This window comes from Marmota flaviventris, chromosome 9 (genome assembly GCF_047511675.1).
Source record: "Marmota flaviventris isolate mMarFla1 chromosome 9, mMarFla1.hap1, whole genome shotgun sequence".
In the NCBI taxonomy this organism is placed as follows: domain Eukaryota; kingdom Metazoa; phylum Chordata; class Mammalia; order Rodentia; family Sciuridae; genus Marmota; species Marmota flaviventris.
In genome coordinates, this window is record NC_092506.1 from 63,803,873 (window position 1) to 63,821,905 (window position 18,033).

General features: G+C 50.3%; 1 protein-coding gene across 1 annotated transcript in view; it reads left to right on the forward strand.

Annotated features, from left to right (window-relative positions):
• Positions 1 to 334: 334 nt before the first annotated feature.
• The window catches only part of Dgat2 (diacylglycerol O-acyltransferase 2), a 30,398-nt gene continuing 12,699 nt past the window's right edge, over positions 335 to 18,033 (forward strand). The window contains exons 1-2 of the mRNA XM_027942569.2: positions 335 to 661; positions 15,819 to 15,947. Of these exons, the coding sequence (XP_027798370.1) occupies positions 541 to 661; positions 15,819 to 15,947 (250 nt within the window). The 5' untranslated portion in view covers positions 335 to 540. The remainder of the gene's footprint in view (positions 662 to 15,818; positions 15,948 to 18,033) is intronic.

Consider the following 18,033-nt stretch of genomic DNA (forward strand, 5'->3'; position numbering starts at 1 on the left):
ACGTGCTCAGTTTCCCTGCCCACGTTCTAGTTGTCGGGCCGTACCAATCTCTGCAGGGGAGTTCAAGCGGCCAGGCTGAGGGAACAGCTGAAATAACCGGATGTAGCCCTTGGAACGAAGAAACCATCTCCCCTTCCCTCTTTCAGTCGGCTGAGTTCGCGTAGGGCAGACTCGGCGCTGCCCTGGGTCCGCACCGCGCCGAGAACCAGGAGCTTCCCCCCCGCGCAAGGACATGGTGTGGGCCGCACAGTGGAACGGCCCGCCCCGCCCCCGCCCGCGTCGCGGCCCGCCCCGTTGTGAGGTTATAAAGTGCGCGCTCCGCGCTGCGAGCGCCGGGGCTGGCGCCTGGCTCTTGTTTCTCCTCCACCCAGCGCTACGCGCGCCGCCAGCCTCTGCTCGCGGTGCGGTAGCCACCTCCGCTGGGCTCAGTCCCGGGCTTCAGTGCTCTGTGCGAAGCCCTGGCCCCGGCGGCCGGGGCATGGGCCAGGGACGCGGGGTGAGGCGGCTTCCCGCAGGGCCGTGACCAGCCTTGACTTCAGCATGAAGACCCTCATTGCCGCCTACTCTGGGGTCCTGCGAGGTGAGCGTCGGACCAAAGCTGCTCGGAATGAGGGCGCCAATGGAGGATCTGCCCTGTCCACCAAGGGCTCTGGGAGATGGGGTGAGTATCTGTCACACCTGGAGGCTTTCATCCTGTGGGTATGCAACTGCAAGATTTTCAGGAAAGGGTTCTGAGGCAAACTGATGCGGAGGAATGGCCACTGGAAGTTGGGATCCCAGTTCCCATATTTTATTTTGGGGATTTCCTTTTGAGGGTCTGGGATGAGGGAATAATCATCTTTACTTAGTCTGGTTACCCAGTCAGATCCACGTAGCTTGGCATCCTACTCAAGTCTGAGTTCATTCTATATCCTGGCACTCATCAATTTTTTGCGACATCTGTTGCATCACTTCCCATCTCCCATCTGATGAAGGTGACACCACCCACCTTTCTCAGTTATTAGGGATATTGGAGAACTACTCGCCAATCCCCAGTACTGTTCCTGCCCCCCCCCCCGCCCCCATGGTTCCCTCCCATCACCCTTCACCAGGTGGAGCAAGCTTTGGCAGCCAGAGACTAGATGGGACTGGGTGGCAAGGATTTTGTAATCCCCTGAAACAGCCGCTGGCTGGGGAACATGCCTGGCTGGGGAACATGCCTGATTGGGACAGGTGTGCCCCCACTGTCCTCTGCCTCACACCCATCTGCCAATCCGGGGGGTGGAGCCCACTCATCAGCAGTTCTGAACCTTGGTGTGTGTGTGTGTGTGTGTATGTGGTGGTGGTGGTGGGGTAACCCTGGGTGTCCTCCAGGGTGGAACTGAAGCCTTCAGTGAATTAGGGGTGAAATCAAATATCGTAGCTTTTTGCATGAAAGGGAAAACATTCCTTCCACCCCCTCATTCCTTACCTATAGTTGAAGAAACTGAAGTGGGATGATACATGTTGCTTGAGATTTTTTTTAACAGATGCCTTATTGGGGGAGGGGTGTTAAATACAAATCCTGGAGATCCTGGGAGGTCATCATGCTGTCCTGTTCTGCCAGTGTTTCATTCATGAAGCGTCTTTCCTCCTGAGTTTTTATTCTGCTTGCTGAACCTTTCCAACTTGGGATTTTTCTTTAGTAACCAACAATAGCCTGTTCTCACCTATATTATGAAACATGCCAATTATGGAAATCTAGAAAAATATAGACAAACAGGAAAAAATAAAAATTGCTGGTAAATCAGCTATTTAAAGATAGATTCCTATTATCATTTTAGTATATTTCTGTATAATTTTCTTTATACATATTATGCAAATTAAAGTTGAGAATACGCTATAGATATAGTTCTGAATCCTGTTTTTTCTCTCTTAATAATATGTCATCAGTATGTGCTGCAATAATCAAAATCATTTCTAATATGCTAATGGTTGCAAGTTAGCCGCTGCTGGAGCTGTATCAGTTTTAACTGTCCTGTGCATTGGTGTTGTTCCTTGTTGATTATTGCTGTGGTTTTCTGCCCTACTTGGTTTGGGTGCTGCTCATTGCCCTTAAAGAGGATACTCAGCTGCTGTTACCATCCAGGGAGAAGCAGCCTGAGCTATCCTACGCACTAGCCCACTAGCTTCTGTCAGCCTCTTCTCTCACTTAGAGTGTTTTGTTGTTGTTGTTGCTGTTGTTGTTTGCTATGCCCTTTGATGCCCTTACCAGGGGAAGGAAGGGACTTGCCCATGTTCCCACTTTTAAACTGTGTTTATCTCCATGTCATGAGATAGAGGTACTCTCTGTGGCAATCCTTCCTAGAGATCCCCTTCCTGGGCTCTGCTGTCCATGGGCTGTGAGCTGTGCCTTCCAGGAACCAGTGACCATAGCTCTTATGTTTTTGACCTAGAGTTACTCAGGAGAGTCTGTGCTCTAGCAGATGATTTTGATCAAGTCATTTAATATACCAGGAGCATTTCCCCATGAAAACATGACTTTACAAACTGGGTTCAAAGAATTACATCAAGGATTGTAGCAAGGGCTAATATGAAATGCAAACTAGTCAGTTTAGCTCTCTGGGATCTACTTTGGTGAAAGACTGGGTGGGGTAGGGGAGGGTGCTGAAGCAAATTTTGTACACTCTCGGCATCTTCACTAAACCTGCTTGCTACATCCTTAGTCCTTGAAGACACTCCCCAGTGGCCTAGTTTGCCTCTGCAGATAAGTTCCCACTGTTGTGGGTGGTGAACACCTGTTGGTGGTGACTCCCTGTCAGCGGCAGTATTCAAGGAGAGACCATGGATTCTGTGAAGGGAAGTCCTATGATGGGTGAGAGATTTCAATAGATACCTTGGTGCTGGGTTTCTCTGTAGGAGCATGGCTGGGTTCGGGCATGTTGGAGAGGAGGTTCTGCATTGGTGTTTTTTAATCTCTGAAGGACTGTGCTGGACCAGGTGTGGAGGCTGCAGTGGTAGTTGCGTCTGTAACCTCTGTAACCTCTGTCCCTGGACTAGGGGTTCTTCAGAGAAGAGTCCTTGGATGCTTGCCTATATCCTTAGGGTTCAGCACAGGCCCCAGCACGAGATGGAGGTAGTAAAATTTTGAGCTGATTTATTCTGTGTGACTACAAAGAGTAAGGCCAGAAATTGGGTGGGACTTGGGGGACAGGTTTTGGTACAATAAAGGAATCCTTTCTAATAGCTGTTAATGATTTTGTGGGTTGGGGTGGTGGGGTTAGAGTTCCCCATCCCTGGGGTTATACAAGTGGGGGCCTAGTGGGGGGATGAAACTAAGCAGTTAGCTTATGGAACTGAGACTTAACTGGGGGGGGGGGCGGTAACTGTGGAACTGAGACTTGGCAGTCACTTAATGCAATCCAAGTCATAGAATGAGAACATCACTCATGTCCTATCTCCTTCAATTCTTTGTAACTGAATGACGCTAGCCATAACCTGGAATATAGATCTGAGTTCTAGCCTGGCTTTGATACTCCTGGATGAGTGCCTTTTCTCTGGAGACCTTAGTGTTCCCATCTGCACTATGAGGGTTGGACCCTCCTCCCCTACATTGGGTTAGTTACTAAGAGCTCATCTGAGTTGGGAGAGGAGAAACAAGAGTAATAATTTATTAGTGGACTGGATGACTCAATGGCCAGTGTGGAAATCTTGCCCCAAAATTCAGCAGCAAGTACTTGAGTCAAAACTTAGATATCTGTTAGCACTGGATCTGGCCCAACCCTCATGGTACAATGGAAACATTGAGGTCCTCAGAGAGAAGGGACTTGTCCAGGGGTATGACACCTAAGATGCATCTCCCAGTCTGTGGCTAGCCTCCATAAATAAGAGAAGTGTGATGAGGCTGGGAAGGACTGAGTGCTGCGCATCATGGGCACTCAACAGTGTACTGAACAAGTGAAGGTTGCTCCCAGTCTCCATGATGGGAATGGTGGCTCACCCCTTCTCAAGCTTTATGAGGAAGTGCCCCAAGCTTGCCTGGTGGATAGAGACACCAGCAGCCCCAGGGCTTCAGCTGCCAGGTTAACTGCTGGTTTACCCCCACTTTATACTTCCAACCTTCGAAATTCTTTTCTTCCTCCATTGTCTCACAACCTCCTGTGCACCATGCCATATGCCATGGTCATCTTCGTCTTTTTTTTTTTTTTTGGTACTGGGGGTTGAACCCAGGGGAACTTGACCACTGAGCCATATCCCCAGCCCTATTTCATATTTTATTTAGAGACAGGGTCTTACTGAGTTGCTTAGCACCTCACATTTGCTGAGGCTGGCTTTGAACTCACCTTCCTCCTGTCTCAGCCTCCTAAGCCGCTGAGATTACAGGTGTGCGCCACTATACCTGGCACCATAGTCTTCTTGATCCTCCAGCATTGCCCCCAGTTCAGTCCTATCACAGGGCCTTTGCATGCCTTCCTGCCTAGATCTTTGCATTGCTCACCTTGGAACATTTGGTCTCCTCTCAGGTCTTCCCTGGTCATCTTGCCTGGAAGCCACCCCAGTTGCCACATCTTGTACCTCTATAGCCCTTATAATTACTTAAATTCTCCCATATGCTTATCTATTTAGGTAGTTGTCTCTGTCTTAAGAATGTCATCCCCAGGCTGGGCACAGTGGCTCTGGAGATGGAGGCAGAAAGATCACGAGTTCAAAGCCAACCTCAGCAATTTAACAAGGCACTAAGCAACTCAGTGAGACCCTGCCTCTAATAAAATACAAAATAGGGCTAGAGATTGGCTCAGTGATTGAGTGCCCCTGAGTTCAATCCCTAGTACCCCCCCCATAAGAAAAAAAATAGAATGTCAGCCCCTTGGGAGCAGAGACCTTGTCTGTCTTTCTCAGAATTGTGTCCCTATCAGTGCTGGCAGGTAGTAGGTGCTCAATAAATATTTGTTGAATGAATGAATTGTTAGTGGGACTTCCCTGTTCCTCTTGGTAGTAAGCCCTGCTCTTAGCTTTGGTGTGATTCCTTAACTCTTTCTCAGGCCTCTATACTTGTCTCTGCTAGGTGCTGGGGCTGCAGCTGTTCCCTGTCCTGGAGACACCCACAGCCTGGCCAGAAGCTAGCCCCTGGGGCTGAGTGCCAAGTGGGTGGAGCCAACTCCTTTATGACTTCCAGAAGTCAGAAAGCCAGGATCCTAGCTCTGCCTTTCCCTGAGACATGGTTGGGTGGCTCACTTCCTCTCACTCCCCCATCTCAAAAACAGAATCAGAAATATCAGACTCTCGGGGCTGGGGTTGTGGCTCAGAGGTAGAGCACTCGCCTACCATGCGTGAGGCACTGGGTTCGATCCTCAGCACCACATAAAAATTAAATAAAGATATATAAAAAAAGAAATATCAGACTCTCATTGGAAGGCACCTCTGAGAGTACTCCCCAGGCTGGTGGGGGCCTCCCTTGCATTCCTGGCCCTGTGTGGCCCGCTGTGTATAATTGTTCTTGGTCCTCCCTGTCCCAGAATATGAGGAAGTGAGTTAAGGTGAGTGGAAGGTGCCTTGTAAACTAGCTTGTGACACTCATGTGAATGAGTCCTTGTCATTTGTGCTACGTGATATGCAAGTGGGGACTTGGGTATGGGTCCTTTGTTCACTGACCGAGCACCTCCTGTTTGTCAGTTAAGATCCCCACCTTTGAGGGAGTGAGACCAGGGGATCTATACAAGATGATGGCATATAGTGATTCAAGCAGTGACGGGAGGAATGGGGGCAACTGTGGAAGCCTGGAGGGGACAGTAAGGAAGCTAAATCACCCTGGGGTCAGGAAAGGCTTCCTGGAAGAAGTGACATTCATTCTGAATTTTGAAAGGTGCATAGCCCTTAGCAAGGCAAGCAAGAAAATTTGGGTGCAAAGAATAGCATTAAGTAGAGGCATGTGATTTGGGTGGGGGGGCAGTCTGACTGTAGGGCCTTCGAGTGTCCAGCCCGGGCTGAGGGCTAGATGTACTGAGAGACAGAGGCAAGGGGCACAGGATGCTGTGTCCAGGCCTGCAGTGGCTCACCTGCATTTACCAGGGAAGGAAGCCTTGAGAGCCTCGGGAGAGGAGCTTGTGTAATCAGTATGTCTTGGCCTCTAGCACTCCCAGGTACTCCTGGTGTGGAGCCACTGTTGGCTAAGTTGGGGATCAGGACTGAGTCGGGCCTAGGGTCTATGGAGTCCCTTCTCTGCCACGGAATTGCTCTGCACTCTCAGCCTGCAGCCATGGCTTCCTGACTCTCTGTCTCCTGTATATAATGGATGATAAGAGTATCTTGCAAGTTATGGTGCAGAACCTGTGAACCCTTGAGGCCTATCAACAGAAGCAGAAAATGTGAACTCCGTGTGTGGGTGGTACTGGGAGTTGAACCCAGGGCCTCATGCATATCACTGAACTACATCCTCAGCCCCTTTTTTCTTTTTATTTTGAGACACAATCCCACTAAATTGCCTAGGCTGGCCTTGATCCTCCTGCTTCAGCTTCCCCAGGCACTAGGATTACAGGTGTGCACCATGATACTTGGCTGAACTCCTGTTGTTGTTAGAGGAATTAGAAGTCCTGAGCCTAGGCCAGAGCCTACCTCTGTGCCTGCTTCATTCACATGTGGCCTCACTCCCCATGGGTGCAGTGAGGAGGGCTGGGTGAGAGGAGCCCTGGAGTTCCTTTCAGCTCTGCTGGAGAAATGTGAGCCATTCCTACCCCTGACTGCTCCAGGTTGACCTCTTCCTCATTCTTGGCCTCAGCTTCTCCTTGTGAAAATGGGGATTATGTCCTTCTTGGGGCCCAGGTGAGTGCCCCAGAAGAACCTGTCTCCCCACGCTTGCCATTTATTGTCATAAGGGACTATTCTGGGGACTCCTTGGTGATGCACACGCAAGCAGGTGGCGTTGCCATGGCAACCCCTCCCACTACGATATTTTTGAATGTGCTAGGTCAGAAGGTGGGGGTGGAGAAAGTGGGCTGTTTAGGGTCCTCAGCAGTCATGTCAAGGGTCCTGGTTGTAGCTTCAGGCTCTCAGGAACATGGCATCCTAAGAATCCCACTTTCTTGGCCTCACCTTCCCAGACTCTACTTCATGAAAACCAAATTTGTGAAGAACCATACCTTTGAAGTATCCTGAAATGGGGATCATAGTCCTGTTAGGAGGATCTTTTGTGAACAAACATTCATTAGTGGTTTCTAGCAGAGTAGAGAAGGCCCAAGTTGATAGGACCTCAGACTGCAACCCCAAGCTCCAAATGCAGGGTCTGGGGAAACAGAGACCTAGAGAGGGGAGGAGGCCGAAGAACTTAGAGCCTGATAGACACATAGGTCGGTCAGGACAGCCAGGCCAGGTTTGTCTTCCCAGCCCAGAAGGTATGGCTGGGGGTTGGCTCCCAGTCATTTGGCCTTCTGTTTGGGACGATGTCCCAGTGGGCCCTGTTTAAGGATACCTGATTTCTAAAAGAGAGGCCTCAAAGGAGACTATTATTCTTTCCAGAAAAGAACTCACCAGTGTGGTGGATCCTGGTGAATGGTGGCTAGCCTCCCTGTCTGAAGTTGGTGGAGGGAATGGGGCATTTGGCTGGCTGTCTTCCTGGCCTTCAGAATGGAGGACAGCACTCTGTGACATTCTCCCCTCTCCACTTTCTCAGCTAGACCCACACAATCTCTGCGTTCCAGCGTGATTGAACTTTTTGCACTCAATTCCTCAAAATTATGCTCCCTCTCCGGTTCCAGGCCTTTGCAGACATTGTCTGTCGGACTCCACTTTCTGGGGTCCTGACCCCTGCCTTCCTCTTGTCAGCATGGCATCTCACCCAAGATATTTGTTTCCCTGGGAAGGCATCTCTGAGAGTACTCCCCAGGCTGGTGGGGACCTCCCTTGCATTCCTGGCCCTGTGTGGCCCTCTGTGTATAATTGTTCATGGTCCTGTCTCCCCAGTCACATCTGGGGTGGGCAGTCCAGTAGCAGAACTCAGCCTCTAGCAAGTATCCAAGACGGGGGGGTAGGGTCTGGGAGCTCCCCGCCAGTGCAGTAAAGGGGACTTGGCACACGTTCATGAACATTAGCATCCAGGCTCTACCCTTTCCTCCTTTCCTCTGGAGCTGTCACTATGGCCCTGACTTTAACCCACCCCTCCGGCTAGAGTAAGCCTTTCCTTCTTGATTCCCCAGGATGCTCCCTTTGACCCTCTAGCATGGCACAGGTCAGTCAGCTGGGAAGTGGGCTTATCTCTCTTCTTGTCCGGGCCCTGTTCACTCATCAAAATCCCCTCAAACATTCAGTCATTCAGCAAACATTGACCAAATACCTTCTCTGTGTCTGACCCCATGCAAACACAGGGACCTAGGAGTATGAGACATGGTTCTTGCAAACACACACCATAATGAGAAAGGCGAGTATTGCAGAGAGGTGGGGGGGGATGCGTTATGGGGCTTGGCCAGTGGGAGATAGAAAGCTTCCCAGAGAAACATTTTTCAGGCTGGTCATCAGGAGGTCAGTGACCCTCCAGAGCTGGCAGCTTCACTGTGTCTGATCTGGTCATCATCACACATGTGGACTTTTTGCTGAAATTGCCTCCCTGGGGGAGCCTGAAAGATAGCTCACTTCTGTCCTTGAAGAAGCCACATCTCTAGCATTTGGCTTGGCTTCCTGGACCTCCCTCGGGCTAGAATGGTATGCCAGGGGTCAGTATGCCTAATCTCTGCCCCCATGCAACTTATACCCAGCCCTTTGGAATAGTTTAAGGGATACTTCCTCATTCACCTACACCCCAGGCAGTACTTGGAACCAGATGGGCCCAGGTGTATTGTCCTTGGCCCAGGAGATGGAGCATGATGCTGCCCACTCAGAGAGGCCAAGAGCCTGTTCACACCTCTACTACCCCCTGGCTCTTTCTGTCTCTAACAGACCCATGGCCCTTTTCCATGAGTTATTTAAATTCCTCACAAGGATCCTACATCACAAGGATCCCCCTCTCAAGGAGGGGAGGTAGTAGTTTTTAAGATTCCACAGCAGGAAGTGTCAGAGCCAGGGATTGAATCCTATCTATCAGTCACCAGCACCTCTTCTCCAAGGCAGGGCAGGTGTTGTCATACTCATTAGACAGGAGAGGACACTGAGACTCACTTGATAATTAACTAGCATTCACACAGATCTTTACTTTTTATGAAGCTCTTGCCTATCCATTTTCTCATTTAATTCCTTCAACAAACTGGCGAGGTAGGTATTAGCCCACTATTCAGATGAGGAAACTGAGGCTTACATAGGAAATGACTCATTGAGGTCACACTTCCTGAGCATCAGGGGCCAGGTCCTCCTGATTGCATCTTCTCCAGGCCAGCACATTCTGTCCCCAGATGCTGATAGTGGAGGTGGCAGAGGAAGCTGGGTGGGCTGTTCAGAGGCATGACCTGCCCACCTGCTTTCTGCTCGACAGTGCTTCCCCACTGTGCTCAGTGCCTCTCCATGGGCAGGGACCCTTTCCCCCTGGAGTTTGTTTCATGGCTCCAAATTATTTTTCTTCATGGCTCTCATCCCTGTCTGAAATTATGTCATACGTTTACATGTAGCTGGTTTATCCTTCCCTCAGACTCACTGTGTATCCCTAGTGCCCCACTCCAGGCTTTGGGTCTTATCTCTGCCCCCACCCGCCTTCCCCTGGAAGCTACCTCTGACTGCTCATTCTTACTTCTCCATTCTCAGTTTATTTTGGGCAAACAGAACCTTCCCTGTTTCTAGACTAGTGAACATCTGTCTTCAGGCCCTTCATTAGAACTCCTTCTGAGTCTGGCAGTTCCTCCGGCCCACAGTCCCTTTCTCTTCCTCTCTGCCTCCCTGACCTTGTCTTTAGAGACATGGAGAGGCCTCCGGGCCTCCGGGGGGTGGGGGGGAGCCTCCCCTACTGTTCCACTCACCCTGCTGCCTCTTATGATGGATAGCTTTGTCACCTGCTCCTTTTGCTCATTATTTATATGCCTTTCTAGTAGATGGCAGAAGCCACCTAACAAACCCCAAATGTACCTTACGCACAGTTTTCATTTGATCTCCCTAAAAATCTTGTAAGGTGGGGATTCTTGCCCTCACCCCTTTTAGAGATGAGAGAGGTTAGTGACATGCCTGAGGTCACAGAGCCAGGCAGGGGCCGAGCTGGCCCAGGTACCCAGATCTGGGGTGCTGATATTCAGGCTCTGCCACCCTTAGGCAACTACGAGAGGAAGCCCATGAAGCTCTGCTTTCGTCAGCCCTGGGGTGCGGCTAGTCACTCTATTATCAGATGTTGGGCAAGGAGGTTCCAACATACGTGTTGCCACTGCCAGCCCTGGGCTGGGTCCCGAGACTGTGGCTCTTTGGTCCCACTATTGCAGGAATCTATGGTTTTGCCCTCACAGCAGGAGATGATTTTGGGGGAGCATCTGGGTGGGGTTCACACTCCTTGCACAGCCAGTCTGCACAGGATTGTCCCCGTGAGACTTTGGGCATGGTGTGGGCAGAGCAGGCAGCCCTTCTTAGCCAGGGTATCTTCCTGAAGTCTGGGTGTGGACTGGTTTGTTATATAGGGATGTCCCTTAGTGACATGGCATCACAGAAATGGTGAGGGACTTGTGGCCCAAATACTTGCCTTGAGTCTTGGCTCCTGATACCCTGAACACAAGCAAGTGGCTTCACCTCACCTCAGTTTCCTTCTCTGTGAATTGGGGCTGCTGCTCCCTGCCTTGCCCACCTTCCTAGGTGGTGCTGTGGGATAGTGACACACCATTTCGTCCTGGGGGTAGGGGATGCTTTCTGCATGGTAAGAATGCTGCCTGGGGGCCTCTCGGCATCTCTATTCCCTCTTCCCTCCCCAAATGGTGGAACAAGTGAACTGTGTGAAATACACGGTGTCCAGGAATGTCTGTCTGAATTGGCCACAGGGAGTCTTCTTCCAGGACTAGTCAACTTGCTTTAGAGCTTATCATGTCTCTTCCCATGAAAAAAGGACATCTGTAGATAAGGGGTTGGATTCCCTTCCTGAGTAGGGAAACTGGGAGGCAAGAGAGGCTCTGGGGACCTCAGTGATGGGGCTGGCTTGGCCTCCTGGTGGGTAGCCCAGTCTGACTTGGACACATAGGCCTTTGCTGCCTTGGGACTCCTGGGCCTTTACACACAGTAAACCTCTCTGAGCTCTTTTTCTAGGCTGGCCCTGTGTGAGGCTCTGGGCACACATATGAGTCAGGTGCCCAGGAGAGTAGACATGGGCTGCAGTGAGACTGGTGCTGCGAGAGAGACAGAGAGAAGAGGTGTGTCAAGGGAGGCTGGGGTGGCAGGGGAGCAGATTGCAAGTGGGGACTTGGCTGGGTGCTGAGGCTCCCTGCTGCCCCACCCAGGAGTCAGGAGCAATCAGGCTGGTGTGAAGGTGGTGGCATCTGGTTGCAGCATTGGCATTCCTACCAGCTTCTGCTATAGCCAGGGCAGAGGAGGTGCTGACAGCTGGGTGGCAAGGGCTGGCAGTGGGCTAGGGGTGCCCAAACTAACCTTCACTTCCTAGCTGCCCAGGTGATTATCCCAGGGCTGCTGTAAGGTGATGAGCTCTAAGCTCCAGGTACCTGGCCTAGAGCCCTTAGGAGGATGGACACCAGAGACCATGGAGTTCATCTCCTTGCTGCCATTTTATAGATTAGGAAGCCCAGAAAGGTGAAGTGACTTGGCCAGTCTGATACAGGAGTTGATGACAGAGTTGGGACTGGAATCCTGCCATTATACTTGCAGCTTAAGGTGCTACTGCTGGCCCATCTGTCTGGAGGGAAAAAGGGCATTCATGTCCGTTGTCTCCTCCCAGCCTCTCCCAGCTTCACTGTGAGAAGAAGAGAAAAGGAACTTGGGGATGGGGGCAGATAGGCCTGGATGTTGGGTCTGAATTGAGTCCAGCTCTACCACCTTCTGGCAGAGTGATTGACCTTAGCCACGTGTCACCATCAGAATGGGGGTAGTGATGCCAAACTCTCAGGAACCGGAGTGCCTGTGGAGGCTTCAAGGCTTTGGGGCCTCTTGGGCATGATACCTGTTGCTCAGCCCCACATAGAGGGAGCCCACAGGCCTGAGGGACAGCCAGATCAGAGAAATCCTCTTCCTCTCTCTCAGCTAACCTTTCTGAGTACCTGCTCTGGGCCAGGCCCTGGGAACCCAAATGTAGATCAGACCCAGGCCTGGTCCTCAGGCGGCTTCCAGTCTCATGTGAGAATCAACTTGAAATGGACAGTTAATACACGAGAAGGGGCTGTGGGAGCCCAGAGGGAGGGCTCTACTCGCTCTTATTCCTTCCTTGTGCTGGTATCTCCTGACTTCATCTGCAAACAGAAGATTGTACTGGGGTGGCAAGATGGTCCCAGACAGTTCCAGACTTGCATGGTCCAGAAGAAGGAGAGGTTTTTTTCTCTCCCAAGGCTTCCTGTAGGATATAACTGCTTTCTTTCACTGTCAGGGAATCTCAGGTGAGGGGCCTTCCAAGCAGAGAAGTGACTCAGTATCTCTTAGCTTGCTGGGAGCTTCCACTGGGGCCTGGGTTCAGCATCACAGACAGGCCAGCCTTGGAGCTGGGCTCTGGCCCTCCAGGTGGGGCTGAGGGAGTGGGCCTGACCTGAGGAAGGTAGAGTTGCAGCCCTCCTGCAGCCTCCCTTTCCAGGTGGCCCACACTCTAGCTCCCATGGAAACTCTGCCTCTCCTTCCTAGACTGCGGTTCCACTCGGCTGGCAGAGTGAGCTGTGGGCCATGGTTTGGGCTGGATAAGGCAGGATGAGAACAGCCTGGGCTCTGCTTTGGCTGGATGTGGGACTTGTGTGAGCCCCTTAGGCACTTGGTTTCTATATGTATCAGGGATGAGGGTTAAGTGCTTGAACCTCATCAAAGTCCTAATAAACACAGAGCAGAAGAATTTTTAGATTTTCTCAGTTATTTCCACTGGGGACATGTCACCAATGAGGAGTTTTGGCACTCCCTCCCCAAGTGGGAGTGCTGCCACAACCATAGTTGGCTGGTCCTGACTCAGAGGTTGGGGGCGAGATAAGATGACTCCAGCACACCTATCTTTTTTTATATATATATTTATTTAGTTGTAGATGAACATACAGTGTCTTTATGTATTTTTATGCGGTGCTGAGGATTGAAACCAGTGCCTTCACATGTAAGGCCAGCACTTTACCGCTGAGCTATAGCCTCAGCCCCAGTATACCTATTTTTTTTGTTTATTTTTTAGTTGTAGCTGGACACAATACCTTTATTTAATTTATTTATAAGTAGTGTTGAGGATCGAACCCAGGGCCTCCCATGTACTAGTGGAGCGCTCCACCACTGAGCCACAACCCCAGCTCTCAGTACACCTATCTTTAAGCACTCCTCAGACTGTTGGCCTGGGGGTCCATCTGTAGTCTGAAACAGATAGCTGTGAGAAGTTGTCTGATGCTGTGTTCCCTGTCACTTTTATTTTGGGCCCAGCAGAATGTGGTAGTCTCAGCTCTCTTCGCATTTGCCCATTTTTAAATAAATTTTTTGTAGTTGTAGATGGACAGCATGACTTTATTTTATCTGTTCATTTTTATGTGGTGCTAAGGATCAAACCCAGTGTCTCACACATGCTAGGCAAGTGCTCTGCCACTGAGCCCCCTTTGTCCATTTTTAATCTACCTGTCTTTAGACTAAGGAACTTATAGTTGTATTTCTCAAATTTAATCACATGAGTGGAGGTCTTGTTAAAATGCAGATTTGACTCAGTAGATCCAGGCATTTCTGACCAGCTTTTCACAGGTGAGGCTGATACCACTGTTTCAGACCACGCCATGGGTAGGAATGTGCTGGAGGATCCTTTGCCTTCTCTCTAGTGAGGGCACCTAGCCTGGACCAGATGAAGCAGGGTCTCACCTCCCTTCATTCTGCCGCTCATAGCATGGCTCCTCATCACTGCATCCTGCCCAGCTCAGGAGGCAAAGCCCATTATGGCTGATGACATGGCCAGTCAGCCTTGGATCAGGGGTTCAGTCCTGGACTTGGGCCTCACTTCCTTCCCACATGTACTCACCCAGGCCTCCCTGCACATGTAGATCAGGGTGAAGGTCTAGAACCCTCAAGGATGTATTAATGTAACTAAGTCATCTGTCCAGGCCCCACTGTGGACAGGTCCAGCCAGAGTCCTTCACTCAGCAGCTGCTGTGGGAAAGGGGAGGTGCCTGAACAGCAGTGAAAGTCTTGGGTTCCAACTTTGTCACTTACTACTTGGGTATCCCTGGGCCAGCCAGTGCCTCTCTCTAGGCTCAGTCTCCATGAGGCTTTACTGGATGACCCTGTAGGGCCCTTGGGCTCTAGGATGGATTGTTGGGCAGGTCTAAGATAGAAAGGGCCTGTGGTGGTAGGACTTTGTAAAAGGGGGTGAAGGAGTCAAACTTCTTGGGCTCTGGGGACCAGTTTCTTATTTGCTTTTGTGACTTCACACACTGCCAGCTCTGCCTTAGTTATGTCTGTGGAGCATTGGATGCTACTGAGCACCCAATATGTATGGTTCAGTAGCATGGTCTTGCCTGGGCTCTTGTAGTGAGTGGAACAAAGTCCCCTCCCTCTGCTGCATCAGATAGATCAAGGGGACATGACTGATGTGTCCACCTTGAGGCCTGGCATTTCCCACCTGCCTCCTAAAAGTCAAAGCAGTTGTTAACTTCACTGAGGAAGGGTAAGTCTCTTTCTGAACCCTGTTATGACCTTGTTGCCCTACAGATTTTGTTGAAATGTGAAGGCTTGAGTGTAAGCCCCTAAATTCTCTTTCCTGGTTCCCAGCTTCAGGCCAGAGTGAAAGGTCATGAGACCCTCAAGGACAAGATCTTGACGGAGTCATCTGTGCTGGGCCTTGCACAGTGGATGGTGGGGAAGAATGTTCTGGCAGCACACAATAGGCGCTCAGTGAAGATGTGCTGAGCAAAGGGCAGGCAGCTGAGCTCAGCAGTGGAGGAGTGTGGGGTGGCCCCATGCTTTAGTCTAGTGCTGAACAGAGTGGGCATGGGTCAGGGGCCTTGCCATGATCTTCTCCAGTGCTGTTTCTCCAGCAGCCTTCCCAGCTCCACTGCCCATAGACTGCTGAGTTCAGGTTATCATTGTAAGGGCATAATCACAGAGCATAATCTTGTCCTCACCTCCAGGTTGGGTGCTTGCTTGATAGTAAAGATCATTCCAGCCCTCTGTGTCCTCCAATTTGCTGAAGTTCTCTGACTAAGGGTCCTTCAGGGAAGCAAAGGCTCCTACCTGGCTCCCTTTGGGCCCCAAACTGAGATGAAGTTGACAGTGTAAATCTCTCTGCAGATGGTGGCGGTGTGGTGTTGGGGGTAGGAATAAGAGGCGCTACTCCTTGGAAAAGGGATATCAGTCCCTGGGATAAAGGGGGTAGGGCAGGGATTGGGGATGCTCAAAGTACACTTGGAGAAGAAAACATTGCAAATTGGATGTTGAACCTCTGTCCTTGGCCTCACAGACACAGATAGCGAAGATTAAATATTTGTGCTAGATCCAGATAAAGGATGACAGGAGTTTGGGACAGAGGGGAGGGAAGCTAACTGGCTGTTTTAGAGGTCCTGGCCAAGACTTGGATCCAGAGCTAGCCTGGAAACCATTTCTATTGTGCATATATAGAAACGGGCACAGAGAGCATCTAAACACCTTGTTATAAAGCCATTTAGTGATAGGGCAAGAATCTGAACCCAGGTATGTCTGATTCTGTAGTCCATGTCCTCATGTCTAAGAAGGCACCCACCTGTGGGAGGCAGGTTGGTGTTGGGGCTCTGAGACTGGAGGGAAGGATGGCAGTAGGCTCATGTTTCCTCCTGCTGCAGGTACTGGTTCCAGCATCCTCTCCGCCCTCCAGGATCTCTTCTCCATCACCTGGCTCAATAGGTCCAAGGTAGAAAAGCAGCTGCAGGTCATCTCAGTACTACAGTGGGTCCTGTCCTTCCTCGTGCTGGGTAAGTGGGGCTCGTTGGATGGGCAGGCGGGGTTAGAAGCTTAGTGGGAACAGGTTCTTTCTCAGGATCACATGAGAAGAAAATAGAGGGATCAGGACAAGAACCCAGATGATTGCCTATTTATTCTTCTACAAAGCTCTCCCACTTAGACTCTCTCTGTCTTAGTGGGTCAGGACTTGGCTTGTAGAACTTTGACCCACGCAGCATATAATGGGGATGGCCCCAAGCTGTAGGTTAACAATTGATCAAGCCCAATTCCAGCCCAGAAACCAGCCTATTGTGTCTTCTCAACACCCTTGTGTAGGTGGAGCGAGACCTGGTGGGATGGGCAGGTCTGCTTAAGCTGCTGCTAATTACTACCCTGAGCAGCCCTGCAGCTACCTCCCACTGGATCCCATACCTGCTGGCAGTGGCTCACAGCATATTGTGAAGGCTGCTGTGGCTGCCCCCTCTAGGCCTCCCTCCAAACCATAGAACCCTCTGATATTCTGATGAAGAATACAGACCTTTTCATTGCTTTTAAATTTGTAGTACAAAGTACATTGACTTTCATAGGGAACCAATGATATTAAAATGCAAATGTGGGGTTGGGGCTGTGGTTCAGAGGTAGAGCGCTTGCCTAGCATGAGTGAGGCACTGGGTTCCATCCTCAGCACCACATAAAAATAAAATAAAGGTATTGTGTCCACCTACAACTAAAAACTAAATATTAAAAAAGTAAATGTATATTTAGAAACCTAATTAAACACAGTAACACATTTGTTGTTACATTAAGTTAAAAAAAAGATCTAGGGGCTGGGGATGTGGCTCAAGAGGTAGCGCGCTCGCATGGCATGTGTGCGGCCCGGGTTCGATCCTCAGCACCACATACAAACAAAGATGTTGTGTCCGCCGAAAACTAATAAAATAAAATAAAATATTAAAAAAAAAAAAAAGATCTAGAAGCAGGTATAATAATTACTGTAATTCTGAAGTAGGATGAAAAGAAATGATTTTTCAAGAATCTGCAACTGCTGCACTATGATATGAAAATACCTTTGTTTACTGATGTCATGTCAGCAGGCACTGATACTTGTGTGGTTTGTTACATTTGTAAGTGAAAGATGCTAAATTTCCATTAAAGGTGAGTGAAAATTCAGATGTCATTTCTTCCCCCATCCAAGTCCATGGACACTTACTGTCTGCCAGGCTGTGTGTTCAATTTAAACATCATCACACTTCATTCCCAACCCTAAGGAAGCAGAGTTTTGGGGATGGGTTGAGGCCAGTACATGGCAGGGCCAACTCTCAGGTCTCTTTGGTCCTAGAGTCCTTATTCTTCACCAGCCCTGATGCTACCTCCCCTGCCACCAAACATCCACACACTGCCCTGCATTACAGGTCTCAGGTGCTAGGGTTTTTGCAACATGAGCTGCTTTGTGGCCACCAGGATGGTCAGGAGTGGGTGATGTGTGAAGGTGGCCCTGAGCCTCCCTGTGTGGAACAAGCAGGTCTTTCAGGCACATGGCTTATATCTCTTGGGCCCCGGTGGCATTGGTTCCTGTTGCACCCATGACCTAAGATGATGGGACAGAAGCTCTGAGAAAGGATGACCATCTGGTGTGTTTACTTCACTCTTTTGTTCAATAAACCTTCCTGTATTTGAGGCTAGGGCTGGACCTAGTTTCAGCTCTCAAGGTGCTCAGGGGCCAAGTGATGTCAGCTGGAGGGAATCTATTGAGAGAGGCGGATAATGATAAGAAAGTTGACCTATCTGTGAGATAGGGCTTTGGACACACTGGTGGGGAGTGGCCCCACTGAGAAAGAGACCAGCTGCAGTTTCTGGACTGCCCAATAGTTCTCTTCTCCATCTAGGTGACCTTACCCACAGAGTTGGGTATAGGGATACCCTCCTTCCCAGAGATACCAGCCCTCCAGGCAGTGGGGTCAAAGGCTCTCAGCCCCTTCCACCTTCTGCTCCTCAGGAGAGCTGGGGGTTGCTGGCAGCTTGGTCTCCAGACTGTTTACACCCTAGTCTGAACCATATAGGACTGGCCCAGTCCCACTTGGGGATCACTGAGCCTCTACAGAAGCTTGGATCCCTATG